General features: G+C 32.0%; 1 protein-coding gene across 4 annotated transcripts in view; it reads left to right on the forward strand.

Annotated features, from left to right (window-relative positions):
- LOC113516693 (pseudouridylate synthase RPUSD2-like) overlaps window positions 1-26,305 on the forward strand; it is a 555,256-nt gene that overhangs the window by 506,570 nt on the left and 22,381 nt on the right. For all 4 annotated transcript variants that reach the window (XM_052901886.1, XM_052901887.1, XM_052901888.1 and 1 more), the window contains 2 exons: window positions 5,999-6,085; window positions 23,615-23,702. In XM_052901886.1, the coding sequence (XP_052757846.1) occupies window positions 5,999-6,085; window positions 23,615-23,702 (175 nt within the window). The remainder of the gene's footprint in view (window positions 1-5,998; window positions 6,086-23,614; window positions 23,703-26,305) is intronic.

Below are 26,305 nucleotides of genomic sequence, written 5' to 3' on the forward strand. Positions count from 1 at the left end.
GCTATATATTAATATAGAAATATCTACCTTCCCGTGCGAACCCAAACCGCATCACTAGTATTAACATAAAACTTAAGAATTGTTTTATATTCAAATGATTTCAATGATATTCTCTGAATATTTTGGAGTCCTTACCTAAAATTATCACTGTCCGCGTTTCTATGTTTCATCTCTTCTAAACCGCGCAACGAATTCTGATATGAGCTTCGCTATTATTCATATATACTCGCATTTTACAGAATTTGCTCTAATTGTTCCTCTTCATCCAAAGGTTGCCTGGAAGGAATCACTTTTAGCGATAAGGTCGCCTATTGATTTCTCATTGTGATTATTTCTTGTAATTATTTATATTTATAATAAGTTTACTATTGTAATCTTTTGGAGGAAACAATAAAGAGTATCTATCTATCTATATACAATTTGTACCCGTGCAAAGCTGAGACGGATTGCTAGTACCCTATACATATTTTGAATGTAGCTCAACGCCTGTCTCTTCGTAGTGTTGGTTACGTCTACGCGCGTAGCGGCCTGTAGACATGTAGCGATCGATCGTAGCTCCAGTAGGCGCTTTTCCTGTTACTTTGGACTTTAGCATGAATGAAATGAAACTCAAGAAATAAAGCTCTATTTAATGGAGTTAAAAATTCACACTTTATTTAACAAAAAAAAAATATAGTTACAAACGTGTCAAAATCGATGTAACTAAGTTCAAAACAGCAGTCGACTCTATCGATTGAAAAAAAAATCAAAATCGGTTTGAAATATTTAAGTTCTGGTTAAACAATTTTTCGCCAATGAGAAGATATCACGTAACAGATATATACACAACAAATATAGATTGATGAATGTGGAAGAAGCGAAAGAGGTTTTGTTTGAATCGAAGCATTTGGCGTTCCATTGTTTCTGCCTACCAGGCAGGCATTAGGGTAGGCAGTAATATATATATATATATATATATATATATATATATATATATATATATATATATATATATATATATATATATATATATATATATATATATATATATATATATATATATATATATATATATATATATATATATATATATAGTATGAATATTTAGTACATCTACCTATGCAGGTTATATCGTAAATGTATGTACATATGTACTGATTAATGATTAAAAGGCCAACCAACAATTTCAACTCTGCGGGGCAGCATTTGGAAAACTGCACTACATCTTTTTACAAACGACAAATGCATGCAAAATATCTCACAAGTTTGAAAACGAAGATCTTTAACCAATGCATGTTGCCAATGATGACCTATGAAACCGAAACATGGCCCTACACGGTTACCCCTATGCAAAACGTATGCAAAAACTACAAGTTACTTAGCGAGCTATGGAAAGGCAAAAGAAGTGAACGACATAGCTTTTTTTTTTTATTTTTTACAACACAAGGGGCAAACGAGCGTGCACCTCACCTGATAGTAAGTGACTATCGCCGCCCATGATCACCCACAACACCAACGGCATTGCAGGTGTGCTGCCGGCCTTTTAAAAAAGGAATATGCTCTTTTCTTGAAGGTTATGATGTCGTATCGGTTCGGAAATACTGCTGCTGGAAATTGATTCCAAAGAGTGGTTGTGCGTGGGAGAAAGCTCGAAGGAAAAGCAAGCTGAAGTGGCATTGGGCTGGTCACATAGCTCAAAAAACCGACAACCAATTGGGAAAATGTAGCATTGTTAGCAATGTAGAACGACCTTCCACTAGATGGAGTGATGACCTCAAACACATTGCAGGGAGTCGAAGGATGAAAGTGACTCAAGACCGTTCCTTATGGCAGTCTATGTGGGAGGTCTATGTTCAGCAGTGGACGTATAACGACTGTTATGAGATAAATATGATGAGTATGATGATTTACACAAGTGAAGACGCGGGATACACCTAGTATAGTTATATAATGCTTTAGTTAGTTCGCCTTCGTTACAGTTTTATAATAGTCTACGTTTACACTACCGCGTCTAGTGAGTCAGACGGGTTTATGACGTAAATGCTTTCAACATATTTACTCTTCCATATCTGTTTTGTATCGAGGAATTAACGTACAAAATATCAAGTATAAATATTTACGTACAATATAAACTATTGTACAGAATACGTATAAACGTTTACATCAGTAGTTCCTAAATTATTGTTATTTTCACGGGTAGTTTTACATTTTATTTTTGGTATCGAAAAATTATATAAAATATTTCTCTTAAATTAGTCCATAGAGTGTCTTAAAAATATTTAATATACTTTTAATTTAACAAAACGAAACGTTCGATTTTCAAATTAAATAAAAATAATGTTAACAGTTTAACATTTAAAAATAGAACTGTTTCTTAAAGCCTCAACACAATAATGCCAACGTAGATAACAACGGATAAGTAAAATAAAAATTGTTAACATCCTCATTCGAGGCGCAATAATAAATCATTACATTCTGGGCCAAGCGTGACGCACGAGAGCTACATATTACTTCTATCCAGATACGGTATTGGGTGGGCCTGTTCTATTCGAGACCCTATCATTCATAGTTATTGATGATACCCATACAAATAACACTTGAGGCCATTTTGTTGGAAACCCCGCGAAGATGGCGGTGTCGATTTTCCTTAATGTTATTCCACTAATATTTTGCCATCGATCTCGTCGTGAGTTGCTGATAATGTCCTTTACGCAGCTCAAATTTAGTATTCATTAATTTATAAAACTCTAAATGTATATAAATATAAATCAATTGCCAAATAATAACTAAAAATACCAGCTACCAGCTGGCAGTGATCTTAAGGAAATTTTTTACCTTTAACTATTTAAATTTTATTCCATTATAATCAAACCTAATTAGTTATTTTATGTGTAATTAGATTCGAAATAAAGCCAACTCTTTGAGAGGTTTTAATAAGTCAATACGTCAAACTAAATATATCTTTTCAGAATGACTACACTATTTTTTTTTTGATTGCGTTTATAATTATCAAAACAAACCTTATTCTGATAATGATAATGATAGTACACCCGTGTGAAGCCGGAGCAAGCAGCTAGTAAAATATACATATACATACTTCTACATTCACAGACAGAGAAGTACAAAGTAGGTAATATTACTAATATTTGCCATCAAGAGAGAATTAATTACGAATGTGATGTAAATAAAAAAAAATTGATGGGATTTAGATTTGAAAGCGTGTTTATTTTAAAGGTTCATTACATGAAATGAAAGCCCAAATACATCAATGTTTGTTCAAGTTAATCAAGAATGTTTAAACAAATAAGGGAAGTGTTTTATTTATAGATAAAAGTTTTTTTTTTTATTTAATTTAGAATGGCAAACAAGCTGACGGCCCACCTGATGGAAAGTGGTAACCGTCGCCTATAGACATGAACAGTACCATGGACACAACAGAGTATACTGTTTCGCCCATGATACCCCCCACACGTTGCCATTTCTGAGGATTTAGGTGTTATTCCTCTGTACCTAGTAAATTCACGCCATATTCCACCCTTCAAACCGAAACACAGCCATGCAAACACAACTGCTTTACGGTTGAAACACGGATGGGACAGAGGTACCCAAGCAATCGACTTTTGTACAAAGTCTCCCTCTAGTTATGAATATGTTTGCAATGTTATATTAGATACACAAGATTTTGCCAGTACTTACTACACTTGACAGGCAGATTGGCTACCACAGTTAGGCTTTGGTGATGTTTTAAGGCGAACGCTGTTGCCCATCCCTCGACCAGTATTACCATAGACAATTATATAGTCTATGATATTACTATATACTCGTATATTCTGGACTGCGGTAACACTACACTAAATAACACTGTTTCGAAGAAAAAAAATTGCCCCATAAAAAAACAACCTGTTTTTTTTTTATCAAACACTAATCAAACAGTCGTGTAAATAAAGCAAGTCAAATGAGTGGCAACCCTATCGTGACAGTTGGTAGTGAAGTGAACGCTAACTGCACTAGTGCGTACGCTGCGCAATCAACGGTGGAATGTTTGTTTTGCTTGCTAATTGTGCATTTGTTGTGTGCAGCTGTCCTGGCAGGGCTTATGTTTATTTGATTCATGTGTAGTGTTGTGATTGTTTGTATTTTATTAAACTCATACACTCTTTTTTTTTATCACTTCACGTGATTTTGTTGAAACCTCTAGTTTTAATATCAGAGATGACGTAACGTATTACATTAATGTCAAAATTTTTATAAATCGAATTTTAAATTCGTTTAAACCTTGCATTCCTTGTATAAAGCCCCAGATGCAGAAAGAGGATGTGATGTAAATTTAAAGCGTCTATGTATCTGTATGTCTGGCTGTGTGTGTTAACGAATGGACCGATTATGATGCTGTTTGTTGTTTCAAAGTTATTCAAAGTTTTACGTGATCGAAATGGTTCTTAACCTACAATTTATGAAAATCTATTCAAGCGTTTCAAGGGTTATTTAATTGTTTTAATTTCATTTATTGTTTTTTTTTTTTGCATTGTACACAAATAATAGACAAAGAAAACATTGTAAACCTTTTTTATTTATGTTATATTATGCCTGTTATCACACTAGTATTTTTTATATTTATGTATAAAATATCATATGTATTTAGGATCAGGATTCCTCTGCATATGAAATTTAATAAATGAAATATCTTGAGTTTTGTCACAAACATTTATATTTATAATTCAAAATATATTTGGCATTGAGTGCTTTGTTACTTTGTCTCGTTTAATGAAAAAAAAATCACGAAGTGCCAGTGACGCGGTGCGTTTTATCTGTCTCGATTGAAATCCGAGGCACGGACAGGTATGGACGAAGAATGCCTGCCCCCTCCTCCCTTCCAGGGGATTCCAGAATAAATGAAATTCTATATTAATGCAATAACTCAGAAACACGTGGACTAATGGAATATCTCAAATGTATTCTTGGTATTCAGCTGTAGGCATTGACGAAATTGCTCAATGCCAATCCGCTTTTTCTGTCGTCGTAAAATATAAGTACCTAGTTTGTATCAAAAGAGAAATGGAGTAAGTAATTTTAACTAAATAATTGGATTTAATAACAAAATCAAAAACATAGTAGTAAAAAAAGTGAAAAGTAAAAAAAAAGATAATTGGTCTTAACCAAGCGAAGCCCCATTTTCTTTTGTAATAATGAATTCGTCTAATTAATAATAATAATTTAAGTAATAAATATTACAAACATGTTAAACAGAGGTTAATGTATAAACAAAAATATGCCACCAAAACTTAAAATAATATCCATTAATATAACCTATATTTATTCCGTATTAAAATAATACAAAAAAAAAAACAAATATCAATAAACATAATATTAAAACATTACCTTTTGAATACGGTTGTGCATATGTTTTATTTCCTTTGCCTCATCATTTCGGCTATGACTGCTACAACACAAAGAAAGAGTAATTTGGCGGGAATTCATTTCAGTAATTCACTGGCCCGCGTTACTACAAATAAAAATGTATATATAAATTCTATGTAACCAGTTCATTAAATTTGAAAATTTTACGCTAATAAGTTGATAAGTCTCTTATGATACCTATGATGTCGATATGTTGGATAGAGATATACCTCTGTCCAATATAGTGTATAATATATTCATTTATTTTATTGTGTTGATACCTCTAGGTTGCATAGATTAACTGTCAAAGTTTCGTCTACATAAGGACAGTGCCGACTCTTAAATGACTTATTGATTTACTTTATGCTTATTATTCATATTATCTTTATGCATATTCAGACAGTTTAATTAAATTACTAGTTGCAAATAATATATTTTAATAATATTAAGACATAATGTTTTAATTTAAGAGATAACCCTAAGTTTAGCCATGTTATCGGAAGCTTACACTATAGTATTAAATGTACGCCGATTTCCCATATAATTAACCTTGATCATGTTTCAAATATCAAAATATATGTTATTTTTAAATTAAACTAACAGAAGCTATCTTTTGTTGCAGGGTGAAAAAGACAATGGGAAAAATTGTATACTTTCATGCGAGAAGAGAAAAGCGGACGACACCGATATCAACAAGGACTTAAAAAAGGTATGTAGCCATGTTTTCATTTTTAAACGCATTCGAAATTTGAATTTTACGCCATTATTATCATAACCAAATACTAGAATAACAATAATTTCAAAATTTATAACGATACTCGAGTTTTTATCGATTGCTCTTTTATTAATATAACCATAATATAGTAGCTAGAATAGAAAGCCATTCATAAAATGTAAGTATATAATATTTTTGCGTCTTTAATTTATCGCAATGACTTGTTTTAATTGTAAACAACAAAATATGAGCAATTAAAAACTGTAAAGTCGTTTGAAAAGAAATATACGTAAGGAAAATTTCATGCATAATTTAATATTTTTATTTACAATCATTGTTACAAGCATTGTTATCTACCAAATTTTACATGAATTATATTGAAATCTCACACCACCATTCGTGAGGAATAACAATAAACAACTTCTTAACTAGAACACAACTTGTCCAACGCTGCACAGCCGTCGAACAAGTTTTTTGGAACCCTCCAAGTTCTTTGCCACCCTTCGCAAGGGTGAAAACAATGTCACCACAGATAAAATAAACGAATACAAGAATACTATATTCTTGTCACGACAAATGGTGGCACGACACGGCCAAAATTAATATAATATTTTGCACCACAAGAAGCAGTGAACTTTGTAATGATAAATTAATATTACATTAATAGTAGTAAGCCCTATTGATTGTAAAAGGAATTATCAAAATCGGTTTAAATTTGTTTAGTGAAAATAATGCAGAGATACAAAAAATAATATGGAAAATTATAATTTTGGTAGTCACTAAGTAAGTAATATATATTGTATGAAATTTCGTATTATATTATAAAATTGTACTAGACGATGTCTTCACATAAGAAATATTTAAATAAAATATATATATATATATATATATATATATATATATATATATATATATATATATATATATATATATATATATATATATATATATGCTGTATATATATAAGCGTTCAAGATGACCCACGTTCAGGACGTCCTTCCACTTCACATTCCGACGAAAACGTGGAAAGACAGTTGATGGAAAATTCTACGTCGATGTGCTCAGACGCCTTAAAGCTCGTGTGGCACGAGTTCGTCCAGAATTGGCGCGAGAGGGGCGTTGGATTCTTCACCACGACAATGCCCCTGCCCACACCTCTCTTGTTGTCCGTGAGTTTTTGAGTAAAAATTCCATTACGGTGACCGAACACCCCCCCTATTCGCCGGATTTGGCCCCGTGTGACTTCTTCTTGTTCCCAAAAACCAAATTGGTACTTCGGGGGCGGCATTTGGGGGACATAAATGAGATAAAAAAAGCTACGACGGGGCAGCTGAGAAACCTACAACCAGAGGACTTTCAAGGAGCCTTCTCACAGTGGAAACGGCGTTGGCACAAGTGCATTATGTCACAGGGGGAGTACTTTGAAGGGGATAAAATTGATTTACCTGAATAATTGTAAAATAAAATTTTTATATACGTACTTTCCGGACAAACCTCGTATGTGTATATATATAAGAGGAACAAAATCAAAAAAAATCATTTTTAAAATTTTTGTCTAGCAAAAATTACTAAACTGAATGCTCTTTTCACAGTTGTATTTCTGAAGGTCATACTTGAAATCTGGTGTGTCTTATATACGCCATCTAGAAGTGACCATCTACTTCCGAAATACACGCATACAAAGTAACGGGAAAAAGCTAGTGAGATTTCACTCACTATATGTATGTCCTCTATTATTCTAAGCCTTATGTAGTTTCTTACCAAAACATCGCACTATGGTTTGTCTATGAAATATTTCGGTTGTCTGAACACTGAAATATTATTCAGTCTGTGGCAGTGCTAACTCGACGTTAAACCGCTAACTGCACTAGAACTATCAGTATGATATTGATTTAACCATATTCCAAGGTCGCTGCGGCGCTAAAGCGGCACTGCAATGTAACACGTTAATGATCCCTAAAGAACTCAGCAATTTTTTATAAATGGAATATTTTATAATACAATATAAATATGGGGCCAATATATATATATATATATATATATATATATATATATATATATATATATATATATATATATATATATATATATATATATATATATATATATATATACAAACACATAGACGGTAATCTTTTATTATACAACTTAGAATGATAAACACGCTGACGGCCAACCTGATGGAAATGTGGTAACCGTCGCCTATGAACATGAGCAGTACCATGGACATAACAGAGTATACTATTTTGCCCATGATACCCCCCATGCGTTACTATTCCTGAGGACTCAGGTGTTATTCCTCTGTACCCTGTAAATTCATGTAAACACAACTGCTTCACTGTAGAAACACGAAAGGGACAGAGGTGCTCAAGCAAACGAATTTTGTACAGTCTCTCTCTGGTTGTACAAAGTCTACCTCTGGTAAAATATATGTTTATATATGTATTATACTCATATATCGTCCATGTTATTGTTATTGTCATTAATCGCTGTGTTTGTGTTTCAATGTATCGTATCATTTTCTTGAAGGCTTTATACTACAGATGTCTAGTACTTAACCTACTTTATACAAGTCTTTACTAATATTATAAATGTGAAAGTGAGTTTGTTTGTTTGTTATCTTATAGCGCCTTGACGGCTTAACCAATCACTATGAAATTTGGTATACAAGAAATATCCCATATATTATGTGTATACCAAAATGAAAAAGAATAGGCTACTTTTAATTAAAATTTTCTTTTCTGTCAATAAACATATTGTTTATAAATATATACCGTTCTTTTTTTTATAATATTATGTATAAATTATATTAAATTTGAATAAAAGAGCCGTCTGTTGACTCGATATATTATATTTTATTATTATTCAGTTTTTTTTAATTTTTTTTTATTAAAAACTGTATTTATCAATTTCTATGGAGGTTAATTTTGAATTCATATACCAGTCACGCGGACAAAGGCAATAGTGAAACCTTATAATGCTATAAATGCAAAAATTTGTAAGGATTCCTCCTTAGAAATGGTTGAATGATTTGGATATTTCTTACTCTTCTACTTAAAAACTAATTAAACAACTTTAAACAAAATTTGTGACACGGGTAGATTATAATCTAACTTACCACATAAGATAATGCCGCGGAATATCGTTTGATACTTTATACACTAATTCACGCGGGCAAAGTTGCGGGATACAGCTAATATAAAAATACTTGTTTTTATTCTAAGTAGGCTGACTACAGTAGATATGTCACTTCCGAATTCCAATAGTACATTACAATATTCCCAATATCAACAACTTGTCTATTGCCTACTTGAACGAAGCGATTTAGTTTTTTTTCGATCATATTGTTGTGTTCAAACAATAAGTTATTACGCCTTCGATAGCTATTTACTAGTAAATCCTACATCTAATCTCGTTTATTGGTAGTAATAAATATGAATATATGAGTTATAGTTAATAAAGACGTGAACAGATTTGCGTGTACATTAAGGTCACCACAAGATATAGGCCATGATCACGCGACGCCATCGCTTTGTAATATTACAGAACTGATAGGTAACGTTCGAACTTCAGCGATTTGGTGAATCGTTAGAACCTAAATGAGTTTGGATATGAAAGGGAAATTTTTGCAAAGCATAGAAATGGCTAAGTAAATATTATATATACTAGTTATAGTAAATATATTTTCGTAAACCTATACAAAAATTTGTAGATACAGTTCATAATTTCCCCTTGAACGTTTTGGAATTAGACCTTTTAATAAGAGTAACAGACTCTACAGATGTCACTCTCCGAATTGTAAGACTTTCATTTTAAGAAATAAACTTTATTCGTGTACAGATAGGTAAATATATCTTCTAAACTTTTCTAAAGATAGAAACAGTATACTACGACTTTTACTACGTGAATTAGTATATATTTTTTATACTACTTAGAATGGCAAACAAGCTGACGGCCCACCTGATGGAAAATGGTAACCGTCGTCTATAGACATGAGCAGTACCATGGACATAACAGATTGTACTGTTTCGCCCATGATACCCCCCATGCGTTGCCATTCCTGAGGACTCAGGTGTTATTCCTCTGTACCCAGTAAACTTAGTATATAAAGTCTTCAATGTGGTAATTTAGAAAATAACCTACCCGTCTTCCAAATTTCATTCAACTCCGTTCAACTATTTAAACGTAATTGAGTAACAATCATACAAATTTCTTGATACACACATTTATAATATTATTAGGATATATATAATAACATGATAAATACATAGACGTTTTCAAATCATCATCATCGTATCAGTCGTTAACTGAACATAGATCCCCCCCCCCCCCATATAGAGGATTTTTCTAGTAGTTACCACGCTTGGCAGGCGGGTTGGCAATCGTAATTAAGCTTTTGTTGCCACTGTTACTCATCTATCGTCCATTAAGTTTCCTTAATCGCCTCTTACGATACGGCCCATTCTATGTCGAAATCACACGGCGAGGTTTTCAAATTTTCTCATGTTTTTACCAGTATCTTATATAACATTAAATTAATGAAATTGATATTAATAACATACAGTAATTAACGTCCCAGTGAGAGTACATCAATTTACACAAAATGACAACATGCTATCGAATTACGGTTTTCATATTAGTGCTATTTATTATTAATTAACATGTCTAGTTGTTAATGAATTTGATTTGTGGTTAGATACATAATATTATTTGCCTTGATTTTGTGTTAGAATCTCCTGTATTGTGATGAACTGTATAACACAGCCCTGAAGGTCTAAAGCCGTACCAATTAGTTAATTTTTTTTCCTAAAGAATAGTCATTATAATCATGTACGTATGTGTTACATCTTCTACTTTCATAACTTATGTATATTATACACGATTCTGAAGGTTCTAGTTCTATCTGAGTTTAATATTGATTAGACTAAACTAACTCACTATTCCTTTTTGTAATAAAAATCTCAAGAATTAGCTCTAATTTGACCAATTTTGGAAACATTATCGTTTGTGATGTACACAGTGTTTTCATATCTATGTATATGGAGTATAACCTTATTTATACTATTGGTTTGCGCTGATGGGATTATTAGATTATTGGTAAGATGTTAAATAAAGCGATACCTGCCATAAAGTCAGATCAGTTAACCCACCATGAGAAATTAACCAAAATTCAACAGTGTTTCCCAAGGAGACCGCATGAAGGTCGATCTAACAGAGTATATTACTACCAAGACCACTAATCATTATTAGTAACAATCCACTTTATTAAATTTTTTACTCCGAGTAACTAATATAAACAATTTTAAAAATATCTCCCAAGTGCATAGTTTTCGTAGCGGCCTTCACCCACAGGTCGGGTCATTTTGTTTTCATTATCTCCACAAACGGTGTGCAGGGGGCGCCACAAATTTACGACAAGGAGCCGTGCACTCGACCCTAATTTAAATACATTACTTGTCTTGAAAGAACGTGCTAGTGCTATAAGGTTCCCGACAGAGTCTGTTTTGTGAACGAACTGACTTCTTAGTATCTATTAGCTCTTACCACTTTTGGTATAAAATTATTTTTGTTTACATATATATTGAACCAACTTAAAAAAAAAAGGAAGTTCTCAATACGGTTGTATTTGTTTTATTTATTACCTCATAACTCCATTAGTTCTGAACTGATATGGATAATTCTTTTTTTTATCTGAAATAATATATCGTGGAAATTTTATCAAATGCAGCTTAGTAGTTCAGTTTTTAAATCATAATAATTAGTTTTGTCACAATTGTAGCCAATTTTTTTGAAAGACACAATTTTTAATGATTATAATAGGTTTTCTGACTCTTTGAAAAGAGGTACTTAAAACCAACAACAGCCAAAGGTTAATAAATTTTTGGGAATAGCAACAATAGATATTTACAAAATATATTTTTAAATATAGCAACACTCTTTTCTCTCACTCTCTCTCTTCCTTTCTGTCTTTCTTATATAACTAACGTGTGTTTTATAATAAAATTTACAAAAGAGAAATAAGGAGCAGTGATTTCAATTGTCGTACAGAATTCCTCAAAAAATAAACAACCAAACTTACTTATATAACATTGGTATCAATTGTATAATTGCCTAGTAAAATAATAGAAACAGACAGATAAACCTCCATTTAATAATTAATATCTCCAACGACCGTAACGCCTAATTGGTATCTAAGCTAACCACCGCATAATTCCACAATATTTTGGTTAAAAGCAACCGATATGGCTCGTTTTAATTAAACTGATTCGTCGCCACAGACTGTTTCAAATACAACAAATATATACACTATGAATTCATTTGGTGTAGCCATTGTAAAAAATATACTAACAGTAGTTTAATAAAGTTATAAGCAGATTATCTAAAAATTTACTTCATCATCATCATCATCATACCAGTCTTTAACTGTCCACTGCTGGACATAAGCCTTCCTCTTGGAGGATTTTGCAAGTAGTTACTACGGCAGACGAATTGGCAACCTCTGAATGTTTAGAGGGACGCTGCTGCCTATCCGTCACCCTCCCTTAGTCGCTTCTTACGACACTCACGGGACTACAATATATAAAACAGACATCATTTAAGTATATGAGTATAGACACATACATATATATATATATATATATATATATATATATATATATATATATATATATATATATATATAATTACTCAGTAAATTTATTTATTTATACTTTTGCACACATTGGAAAATGTCTACAGGGCGGACTTAATGCCTGATGACATTCTCTACCAGTAGTTAATCAATAAACAATTTTGAATTTATTGTTTATCCCAATAGCAACAGGGATATATCCCCCTTTTATGAGAAGAGAGATGAAGAAGTCCATGCTCAACAAGTAGTCATGCTAATAGAATAAATTCGTTGTTTAGACAAAATGGAACAAAAATATGTTTTAGAAATTGCTCATTGCATTACAACGTACAAGATTATCTAAGATTATACTGAAATATTTATTATCGTTTGCACTACTGATTAACCTACTTTTGCAATAGGAAACGGAACGAAAATAATAAATCAAATGCTATTGCAAACAATTGCCACCAACGCACGAGTAATGCAGGAAACAATATCGTTGATTATTTTTAAGCCATAAATGTATCGATGTTTCTTTTATTTCACACAAACTGATTGTGTTTAGTGGTTATTTTTAAAATACGTCGGCAATAAACAAGCATGTATGTAGGTACTATTTACCTGTAAAGACTTACATCGCGTTAAGCACCTTTATTAAAAATATTTATTTAAAATATTAAGGAATATTAGAATAGATGTTTAAGCTACATCGAAAAGAGGAAGATTCTTAATTTACTTGTATTTTTTTGATATATTATGTGATTAAGTTACGCATTTTGAATTGATTTTAATAATTATTTCTCCAATTTATTCCATATTAATTTTAGAATATAATTAAAGTCGTGTTTTTTACGGAGCAAAAATTGCTTGTATGAAGCAAAATTTATTCGTACTACTCGTTCGTACTACTCGGCCTTTAACTGTCCACTGTTGAACATAAGCCTCTTCCTAGGGGGGTTTTGCCAGTAGTTGTCACACCTGGCAGATAGATTGGCAGTTAGGCTTTAAAGATATTTTCAGAGGGACACTGACTGCCCATCCCTTGCCCTCCCTTAGTCGCGTCTTACGACACCCACGGGAAAGGAAGAGGTGGCCTATTCTCTACTGAAACCACACGCGAAATTCAAATATTTAATCTTAATGTGTCTAAGAAACATGTTTACATTCATCATTGTTTTTTTTTTTCACGATTGACGTTGCCTATTTTCATTCCTTTTTTTAAAGCTAAATGTATTTGTTACTTTATTCCTATAAAAGTTCGTACCTACCATCTTTAACAAGCAAAAGTTACATAAACTTTTACTTATCTTATTTTAATTAATTAAATGGAAAATGGGAATCAAGAAAAGAGGGCGGGGGGAAGACTTTTTGAATTAAAAAGGACTTCGAATTCGTTATAAAAGTTTTACAATAAATTGCGACTACTTTTCAATGCAGTGTTTTTTTTTTGTAACGTGATATCTTTTAATTCTTCTTTTTAGACTTGTTATTTGAGATTAAACTTTCTACCGTGAAGCAATTGTGTTTGCACGGCTGTGTTTCGGTTTGAAGGATGGGATATGTCATGAATTTACAGGGTACAGGGGAATAACACCTGACTCCTCAGGAATGGCAACGCATGGGGGGTATCATGGGCGAAACAGTTATACCCTGTTATGTCCACGGTACTGCTCATGTCTATAGGCGACGGTTACCACTTTCCATCAGGTGGGCCGTTAGCATGTATTATTATTATTATATTTCTTTATTAACTAATGTAACAGTTTTCATCACACAGTGGTATTTGTTCAGAATAAAATGAAACTAAATATGCTATATATTTACAAAACATAAACATGTACTAGATTTATCATCATCACCATCACTATCATCATATCAGCCGTTTACTAACCACTGCTGAGTATAGGTCTTCCGCTATTGGGGGATTAAACTAAATTTATGCTGTACAGAAAAATAATTACGATTGTGTTTCACAAAAAAAAAAGACAGTTATTTTGATTTAAAAACTAGTCTACTGTAAATATATCCTTTTAGATAAATAAATATTTTTTCTAATCAGTTTACAACTGACGGAATTATCAGGTAACAAACATGAAAAATACAACCGAATTGGGAACCTCCTTCTTTTTGTTGGTCGGTTGAAAAGTTGATCGTTTTTTTTTTTTTTTTTGTAAAAATAGTGTAAATAAATACAATAATCGAGTCCTACATCATATCATTATATCATGGCATTCTTTGATTTTGTTAAGTACTAAAATTATATGAATAAAATAATTTGATTTATTTTATAACTGGCGTTAAGTATTATTAAAAATCGTTTTCACTCGAAACATTACCACTTTCATAATCCATTAAAAGCAGCCCGTCAAAAAGTTACCCGGGAAATGACAAACTTGAATCGGATTACACAAAGTATACGTACGTACCTACATACAAAAGTTGTCCAAAGTCAAAGCTCCGAAGTTTACCCGTAACACAGTTCAAAACGGTGCCCCTGATAATATCGCAAAACGGTAATTGTATCTAACAAATCACTTTACATCTAGGTCTGAACTATATAATATCGTTAATAGTGACACTTTACCTCATTTCTCACACACAAACACAATATATTCTGTTATGTCCATGGTACTGCTCATGTCTATGGGCGTCAGCTTGTTTGCCATTCTAAGTTGTATAAAGAAAATAAAAACACAAGGTCGCACACACACACACTCGCAGTTCCATAATCACGCTTCCAAACCATAGGTGTACTTAAAAAAAGGCTGGGTGTTTGGTACCCACCCCAAAATGTGAGTGGATGTTTCATCTTCGAAGACATGTCTAAGAAATTCATATATGTCTTTAGTGTATAATATCTCTATAGTGTCTAACAAATAACAAAACTTTTTTTAAAAGCGAAAGAAGTCTACCAATCTCTTATAAAAAAGCTGTAAAAGTAATTCACCATCATCATCACATTTGATCTTTATCGTTACTTTATTAGTTTTATCGTATATGATATATATTATATATATTTGTATATATAAGTAATGTTTGTTTAATGTATTTGTGTATATATATATATATATATATATATATATATATATATATATATATATATATATATATATATATATATATATATATATATATATATAATATTCATTATATGTGTTGTATAATTTGTGAGTCAAGAGAGATACGTTTGAAACTATTTATTTACAACGATTATATAAAAAAAAATTACCGCATAATTACATTTCTATTTTGCGAAAGTTGACTTTCAGAGAATGCAACTTACTCGTAGCCTTAAGTCCGCCTTTTATACCAATTTTTTTTTGTAATGTGGTGAATAGAGTCAATAAATAAATTGATATGCGCGTTTTTAGAGTATTACTATTTTACTTTGTATATTTTATAATTAATTCTAATCGCCACTCCAATATTATTAACTATTTAACCGACTTTACAAAGGGAGAGATTCTATGTTCGAATGTAAGTATATTTTTTAATGTCTGTCCACCTATTTTTATGTCAATTGTGGACCGATTTTAATACTCTTAATTCTGCATTGTATTTCACGAGACAGATATAGTTAGCTATGGCTACAGCTGTATTCTTAGGCCAACCTTTTATTAAATAAAAAAGTTGAGTCCATTCCGGAGCAGTAGGTAGCCTAATTGACTCCGATTAATTTCCGATTCAGAATTCGTACAAACAATTTATATCGAAAAAAGGTTAGAGAATGGCCAGAAATAGTGTTATAGATAGTATTTTGGGGTAATTTAGTGTGTGGAGATAAATTGTTAACGTTTATTTACTAAAAAAGAAACCTATAGATGCACTATAGGTTTTTTAATGGATGACTGTGGAGTGGTAACCCGGCCGAGGCTGAGCACCAGTGAAAAATAAATGGAGAGGATGAAAAGGCAGGTCAGTTAGCCCATCATGACGAATTTAACGATAAATTAGTCACGATGGTTTCCAGGAGGAACAACGTAGAGGTTGACCTGATAGCAATGGGAATAAACCTTTTCATTACTAACAATCCCTTCCCCCTGTATCTATAGGTTTTTTTTAATGGATGATAATGGATTGGCAATCCCCCTGCGCTAATGGTATACCCTGACAGGGCACCAGTGAGGGACGATAGATGAGAATGAAAAAGCAGGTCAGTTAGCTCATCGTGATGAAAACATATAGAATTCAGCACGATGGTTTCCAGAAGTGAACCACGTGGAGGTCGACCTAACAGGGTATATTGCTAGCAATGGGACTGGTAGTCCGCATTACTAACAAACCCTTCCCCCTTGTATCTATAGTTTAGCTACTGGTAGTAATTTTTGTACTGTGGTAATGTAATATTATAGTAACAATAGCTGAATGATGACCGCGTAGTGCTAACATAAAATAGGCCACCGCTGCCTTTCCCATGGGTGTCGTAAGAGACAACTAAAGGAGGGCGAGGGAAGGGCAGCAGCGTCTCTCTTATTACATCTCTAAAGCCTAACTGTGGTTGCCAATTCATCTGCCAAGCGCAATTACTGGCAAAACTCCCTAAGGTTATGAGGGTTATGTTCAGCAGTGGTCAGTTAAAGGCTGATATGAATCATTAAATAATAAATAGCTGAATATATACATTAGTATTGCAGATGATGTACAAGTTCAAACTGCTATAATTCCTTTCGCTACATCTATTAATTCTCAGAATACATATGTGTTTTTATATCTCATATATTGATATGCGATTCACAAACAGCGTCGCAACTGAACTAGGTCTCTTTTTAAACGACCTAGAATATTTTAAACAAATAGAGTTTCATTTAATATTTTATAGATATTGCATAGAGAAATTGATCCACATTACCAGTGTGTTCAAAATGGCTTCATTTTATATCCTCCACTAATTCTAGTTGATTTATACTGAACCGGAATTTACCCAGATACGAGATCTAAGTAAGAGTAACGAAGTATTTCTTTCTACGGATATTTGAAATCCGGCTCTGACAGCGTTCATCAATACAATGTGACTTCCTCCTTTTCATTCCAAGGAAGTCAAAACGGAATAAAACATGCACCTGTGAAAGAGAAGGGTATAAAGGAATCTCGAAATAAAACTGTAATTTCATTTTGGGTTTTCCTACTATAGATGATGGAATGGCTTGGTACCAAATCATCGTGATATGTAAACAAAGCATGATGTTGATAAATTAATATCCTTTTCATATGTAAGGAAAATTCGATATCCAATAGTGAAATGGGAATATGTTGTAATGATGGCGATGAAACAAAACTATGTGATATTGCATCACTTCTTTTTATACATTGATTTTTTTCATACCTTTTTTCTTTCATTGATTTTTACTTAATATTATATGGGAAATAAAAAAAATACAATTTCGCTCTACGCTCTTTACATATATTTTTATACAAAAAAAAAACCCATTACATTTTCACACAAAACAAATTATGGGTATTCATATCACCTGAAATATAATTATAATTTGGTTACATTTTATTCTATATGTATTTCAATCAAAAATAATTATACTTTAATAACCCTATTATAACAAAAACTAAGTTCTATATTTTCTGTAAGTTTGTTAGCTTCCCTATATTTTACATAGCGTTTAATTTTGGCCTTAATTACATTCTGATGTCATTAAATAGCACGCAAGGTTTTGTATCTACCCCTTTGGACTTTTAAATGACGCTTGATGGATAATAACAACAATTTATAATGTTTTCCTCTTTATTATTCTATAAAAACATGATATACGGAGTAAGATATGACAGTTAAATTACAGAGTACGGAAGTATAACGCTTTAGTTCAAAGGAATGGCAGTGCATGTTGTACTATGAACACCGCAATGTATTCTGTAATATCCATAGAGTAACTCATGTCTATAATCGACGGTTACAATATTCAATCAAGTCCAAAAAACAGCGGTATAATAAAATTATGAACAGGCTGTTTTATAGTTTTCATTTCCTGCAATATTTTTATTTATTTTATATCCTATATATGTAATCTATTACCATTTCTAGATTTTTTTTATTATGTCTAAATCTGTTATGATTTATTAAAATTCATCAAACTTTTTACTTTTATTTACCTGACACATTGAGTCATAAACTCGAATAGTCTCATAATTTAAAGACATTAGATATTTCTCTATTACGACATATTATATACTATAAAACCATAAATGTTTCACTGCTAACAATCTTCATATATCAATTCCTACAATAAATTTGAAAACAATTCACAATCCATTCGTAAATATAAAATTAAATTACGGCAATCAACGTTAAGTCAACCGCAAAGTTTCCGTTCGTTTCATTTCCATTTATTCCATGTTTTGGAGCCTTCGTATTTTTAATCGGTAAAACTAGCAGCACTTTGTTTTACGGTATGCATACTTACGTGTATGCATTTTGTACTCGTGTGTAGCGTTCGTCGAACGTGGGTATTGCAAAATGAAATTTTATTTCAATTGTAGAGAAGTGGATTTATCCATTTGAAAATTTAATCTTTTCATCAAGGCGTTCGATCACGTTTTTACCAATCTTTGTAATGTGACTAGGTAAAATTATCAAGTTAAAGTTATAATCTACTATCTATATAAATATACCTGTCTACAAATATCTAATCTATTCTATATAACTGAAAGAGTTCGACAGCTTATTTTTGTAGTTCTACTTTTTCGTTTCGGTTTAGATAAGAAAATATTATTATAAGCTATTATTAAGTAATTCTATCCCTTGATAATGATCTTATCTTTTAAGTACAATTAAGTTACAAATATTTATAAATCAAAAATATTGTATAATGTTCAATTTCTAATGTAAACTGAATATTTATCATCGTCGTCATATCAGCCGTTAACTGTCCACAGTTGAACATAGATTTTCCCCATAAGGAGGGATTTTACCAGTAGTTGCCACGCTTGGCAGGCTAATTGGCAATCGCAATTAGGCTTTTGGTGATGGTTTAAGAGGGATGCTGCTGCTCATCCCTCAGCTATTAAATTTCCTTAGTGGCCTCTTACGACACCCACGGGATAAATATTTAAATTAAATTGTTATTAGAATCTAAGCAATCTAAACTAAACAAATTAAAACTTTTCAACTATAAATCTCACATTTACGCCTGCATTGCACGTTTATACGTGTACGAGTTGATAATTTAATACTTGTGCATTACAATATGAAATAGCATTGTTATTGTTTGTGTTATTTTACGCACGTACAATATCACGAGTCGAGATTTATTCTCAATTAAAATTTCGATTTGGCCCGTTATAATTCCGGAGGTACACTGCACGATGAAAAATCGTCTTTGTTTCGAACAATGCCTCGGAGAGAACAATTCGTAAATCGCTCGACTTTCGCCCTAATGAATTTTACTGTTTTCTCGTGTTTTATTGAATTTATCGGTGTTGATAAGTAAAGTTTATATAATCTGTTTACAAAAAATAAATTTTGTAATAATTACTATTTATGACTTTTAAAAAAATATCAAAACTAGTTAATCATTAATCAAAATTATAAAAAAAATACCTAATACGGAGTATATATCATCATTCCCATTAATGTTTCTGTCGTGAAGCAGTTCCGTTTGCATGGCTGTGTTTCGGCTTGAAGGGTGCTTTATAGGCAAAGACAATTACACATAATATATAATGAAATATCACCTTAGTCCTCAGGAAGTGCAATGCATGAAGGGTATCATAGGCGACACAGTATTATATCCGTTTTACTGTTATGTCCATGGTACTGTTCATGTCTGTAGGCGACGGCTACCAATTCCCATTAGGTGGGCTGCCAACTTGGTTACCATTCTAAGTTGCATGATCATACCATTATCGTCATATCAGCTTTTAACTGTCCACTGCTGAACATAGGCCTCCCTCTTAGGGGGTTTTGCCAGTAGTTGCCACGCTTGGCAGGCGGATTTACAACCACAAATAGGCTTTAAAGATGTTTTAAGAGGAACGCTGCTGCCCATGCTTCGCCCTCCCTTAGTCGCCTCTTACACACCGATATCTTATGTCGTACTTTTGTTAATTTTGTGTATATAAAAACATACTTAAAACTTATATCAAGTTTGTTTACAATTACATATCGCGTGGACATAAAGATACAATAAGTATAAATATTTTGTTAATAAAAATATAGACTGAAACCTCATAGTCTATAAAAATAATAATATAATTGTAAATAAATACTCTTATTAATTTACTCGTTATTAAAATTGTCTGTGACTTAGGATAGAGTTTCATGCCATCAATCTTGCCTTTTCCATCGTTTTAGTCGAAGGCAACTGAATACAAACATGGAAGTGCATTATAACTTGTAGAGGATAAAATTAAACCGAATATTTAATTTTTAAATGAATTCAAACCAGTATTATTGAATGTTTTAAAGTAAATTTTAAACTTCTATTTAAGGCCATTGTTGTATCTTCACAATACATTTTTAACTTTCATACTAATCATCTAGTCACATGATTGATTTAGTATAAAAGGTGAAAAATTATATTCATAATTTCAGCTATGCTTTTTGGGACCATTGTTATATTTTATGAATACCTTCACTGGATTTCGAAGTAATATACTTGTTGTTGACTAATTTACAGGCTGAATATTATCCCTTTCTACTTTTCTATCATATGTTAATTATGTTAGGTAACTAAAAAATATATGTGCTTTTGTTAAATGAAAAATATTAAATTTAAATTAATAATCTTAATAATCCTTTAAATTAATAAATTAGAGTTAGTTTTATTTATTTATTATTTCAGCTATTAACTATTCAGTGCTGGATAAGCCTTCCCCATAAAGAGAGTTTTGACAGTAGTTGCCACGCTTAGCAGACGGGTTGGCAACCGCAGATAGACTTTTAGAGATGTTTTAATAGGGATGCTGCTACCCATCCCTTGCCATTTATTTATTTAGTTTTGCAGAAAACAGCTTATAGACATTCCATATAAGGTATCTTGCTATAGCTATAATATATATTTTGTATTACATAATGAGAATATGTAAACAGATGTAGCATGATATATTACGCAGAGTATTATGCAAAGTAAATGAGTGCAAATATTATAACGTGCCATCTGTAGCAGCTAGCTATAACATGATACTGTATATAGATTAGTATATTAATACATGTCATGCTTCCGAGTATGATATGCTCGACTATCTCCAATTTGTTAACTCAAATGAGTAAATTGTTCCACTTAGATATGACGACCACATGCAGCTAGGCCATCCGATTTGCGTCTACCTGAAAATTTAACGACACAATTCGCGCGCGAAACAACACGACGGCGACGTCGGAATTAATAAAACCTCGCGCCGCCATTGTTTTGTTAAAAAAACTTTTCCCATTTCAACGCCGAGTCCCGGCTGACAGAAGTTTTTAAAAGCGATTTCGGCACACAATTCCCGCGTATATTCTGTCAATCTATTATTATTTCGACGAATATTCGAGAAATTGTTTCCCTATATGTATAAACTTTCCGAGTTCTCGACAAGTCGGAAGGCGAATCATGAAGTTGCCCGAACTTCAGGTAGATTTTCTTATTGGGAATTTATTGTCATATGTCTCTCATAATGCATTAAAATGTATTTGTTAAATATTATTGTTATACAGGAGCCAAAATTTCGGAAGATTCGGAAATCCTACTTAATATTATAAGTATGAAAGTTTGTAAAGTTTCATATTTATGAAGTTTGTATGTTTATTACTTAATTGTTGCTTAAATGTAGGTTTTATTCTTAGTTAACATATAGGGTAATTTACATACTGATACATGCGGATAAAGCCGCGATAAATAACTTAAATATAAAGTATAAGTATAAATTAAATATTCGCCGAGTTAAATTTTGTACAGACTAAATTATAAGAGATTATTTTTAATTAAAAATTTTTTTTCTTATAATTTTAACAAATATTTTTATGAATGATAATGGAATGGTAACCCCGTTTGCGGTAACGATATACGCTGGCGAGGCATCAGTGAGGGATGATAGGTGAGAATGCAAAAGTAGGTCAGTTAACCACTTGTGATGAATTCCACCTGGTATTCGGCACGATGGTTTTCAAGGGGACTACATGGAGGTCGAGCTGACATAGTATATTGTTAGCGATGGAACTAGTAGTCCGCTTTACCAACAATCCCTTCCCCCTAATTTCAACAGTTAGGGTACTGACGATAATTATAAAAGAGTACCAGTCTTTACTGTCGCATGTCAACAGTTCACCCAATACGCTGAAGTCTATAATTACATATTAAATACTTTTAAACCCTTTATTATTCCATTTAAATTCCTTTATTGTTTTATTCAGTATATGCTACTTTATCTACATTAATATAAATGTATTTACTTTAATTCAGTTCAGTCAAACTCAAAGCTTTAAATGTAAAATATATATTACATGAGAGTGTGCTACTATGTCTATGATGTCAACATTTCATCAATTCCAACGTTTCCTCCCACGAACACTCAGGTTGTGGAATGAGCTCCCTGCCGAGGTTTTCCCAAGAGACTACAGCATGGGGTTCTTCAAAAGGGGGGTAAAGAAGTTTCTTCAGGGTCGGCAGCGCACGCGTAGTACCTCTGGTATTACAGGTGTTCATAGGCTACGGTAACCACTTACCATCAGGTGGCCCGTATGCTTGCTTGCCACCTCAGTGGTATAAAAAAAAAATTCATTATGACCGTATACAAATATCATACAGACTATCATAATTAAGACTAATCTAACAACACCCCGTTTATTAAAATCCAAGAAATTATTTTGTAATACTATAACACTAAAACAATTCATACATACAACCACATACATACATAAATCTTCTTCCATATAATGTGCACATTTTCAAGAACAGGCTCTTATTTATTGCTCTTTGTTACAGGCAAAATTAGAAACGAAAGCTTTGAAAGCGAAGAGGCCAGGATTTACCGATGACCGTTACAACGAGACGTCTTATTATATTGAAAATGGTAAGTGCCTACTTATTGATAATTATTACTTAATATTATGAAGAGAAAAGATTAGATTTTTTTGTGTGTTTGTAATGGATAAATGCAAAAACTGTATAACCGATTTTAAAAATTCTTTTTGTCTATAGAAAACCATGTTATCAACGAGTCGCATGGCTTATTTTATTTAAAAAAAAAACCGTGCGTTTCCAGTGCGCATCAATTTTTTTTATACATACGTAAATTTTAACCGCATCTTAATAATTACAAAAAAAAAAAAAAACTATTTGTACAATAATATATAATTAATAAAACGAGCTTACAAACATTTAAAAGGCCGGCAGCGAACTAGTAACTCCTCTCGTGTTGCAGAAGTCCAATTTACGAATTAAACAGTAAATACAAAGTGAAACAATTATGATTCTTAGAGTTGAATGATAAAACAAAATTATACTATTGAAATAAAACTTTGACCCCAGAAATCCAATTCAATACAATTCTTTTACCGTAAAAACCTTTTGTAGCAAAAGGTCAGTTGTCAGCCGCACACGCTTCAACGTGCAAAAAATTGTAATTTTATTATTCATTACATTAATTACATAAATGAAAAAAAATTACGAAAGGCAAGATTGTAAGGTTATAATGGAGGTGTTGGCATGGTGGTGGTGGCTAAAATGATAGATAGATAGATACTCTTTATTGTTTCCTCCAAAAGATTACAATAGTAAACTTATTATAAATATAAATAATTACAAGAAATAATCACAATGAGAAAACAATGGGAGGACTTATCGCTAAGAGCGATACAATGATTATGATACAAAATGTACGATAATGAGGTGAAATAAACATAAAATGTGTTTAGAAACAAAACGATGTTATTTTGTGCCTAGAATAAGATCTTAGTATTGTAAACTATTATTTATTAAAATTTTATGCAATATCTGTTACCTTCACAATATTTTGAACACAAAATATTGTAAAGAGTTTTCTTTTTCAATTTCGTCCCATCCATAAATCCCTTTGATTTCCTTTAAGAGCGACAGCCCATAATCTCCAGCAACTTATTGGATTACATCAACTCCCACAACTTTCTCGATAATTTCGTTTCCATGATTTTTTTCTCAGTATCGCCCTTTGACAATATATAACAGGACTGGACCGACTTTACGTTATATGAAAACTACCTGTATCCCGCGGATTTGCCCGCGTAAATCACTAAGTAAAGAATCCCATCAAATCCTATTAAGTAAGAATCGCTAAATTAAAACAACTTATTTGTGTAGCAAATTTCATTCAAATGATCCTACTTATAAATGTGAAAGTTGTTAAAGATACATATTTAGATGTTTGTGTGTTTGGTACTCAAACACGCTTAAACGGCTAGACGAATTTGAATAAAATTTGGTACACGAGTAGGTTGTACTTTAACTTAACACATATTAATTCACGCGAAATCGAAACAGTATTTGATATACAATAGAATATAAAGCTAGAAAAAAAAGTTACAGTCTTTGAAAATGAAAATTTCTTCTCCCCTTTCTTTGGCCTCCTCTTTCATGCACCTCCTCTTGTACCAGCGTACTTCCTATCATAACCAGATAGTCCATAGACTATCTAAGAATTAGTTACTAATCAAGAGTATCCAGTTCCACGTAATAAAAGTGAAGGAAACCTGAGACGTGCGAAACGGCTCAAGCCTGTTTATTTTGCCTATATCGTAAGAAATCTGACAAAAACATAGATATTCTTGATAATTTCCATAATTGAAACTTTCAGAATTGGATTTTAATAATATTCCGATATATTAATAATAATAAACTCTTTATTGTGCACAAAAGAGATGTATACAAGGAGTATTTATACAGAATGTGCATATACAAAAGGCGGCTAAATTGCTAAAAGCAACCTCTCACAGACAACCTGGCATAAAAAGTAAATAAATACAGAGAGGAAGGTAGATGGCGCAAGTCAGACACAGTTAATACCAAAAAGTAACCCAATAAAATGCATATTATTCTAAATATCATTTTATGTATAATTTAATAAGACGTTAGTGAATAGTACTTTATATAATATGAATCCACTTGACTGATAAAATTCGAACATTACATTTTCCGACATAGTTACCGTGAGGGAGCGGAGGGTTCCATTATGTTATTGGCTAATGGCCTTAGTCATCTTACCGCAATGCCGTTATTTCTTCAATTTAATTTCACTACCCTCTCATGTTATTAGTCATGCAGATACTGTAATAATCTATCAAGCAAATTTCACCGTTAAAGTAATATATAATAGAGGTAATTTCTATATCATTAAATCTGAACAACAACCATTCCTTCTTTTCTTTTCCTTTAAGACAGAGCTTACTGCTGATTGTTTCACTGATTAATTAGTAGGCACAGGATTTTATTTTTTTAGAAAGCGGTGATAATCAGGGATACGGATCACTTGATAGAAAACTGTGTAACATTGTAATATTATCAAATATTAACATAATCTGTATTCTTTTAATACTATTTTATTCTTTTATTAGAACTACAAAATCTGGTTTCTGTGGAGTAGTAGTGCGGTTGATGTTAAAAATCGCTTAGTTAAGGAGATTTTACATGTTAATACAAAGC

The sequence above is a fragment of the Galleria mellonella genome, unplaced genomic scaffold, assembly GCF_026898425.1.
Source record: "Galleria mellonella isolate WM207_F2 unplaced genomic scaffold, CSIRO_AGI_GalMel_v1 utg83, whole genome shotgun sequence".
Taxonomy (NCBI): Eukaryota; Metazoa; Arthropoda; class Insecta; order Lepidoptera; family Pyralidae; genus Galleria; species Galleria mellonella.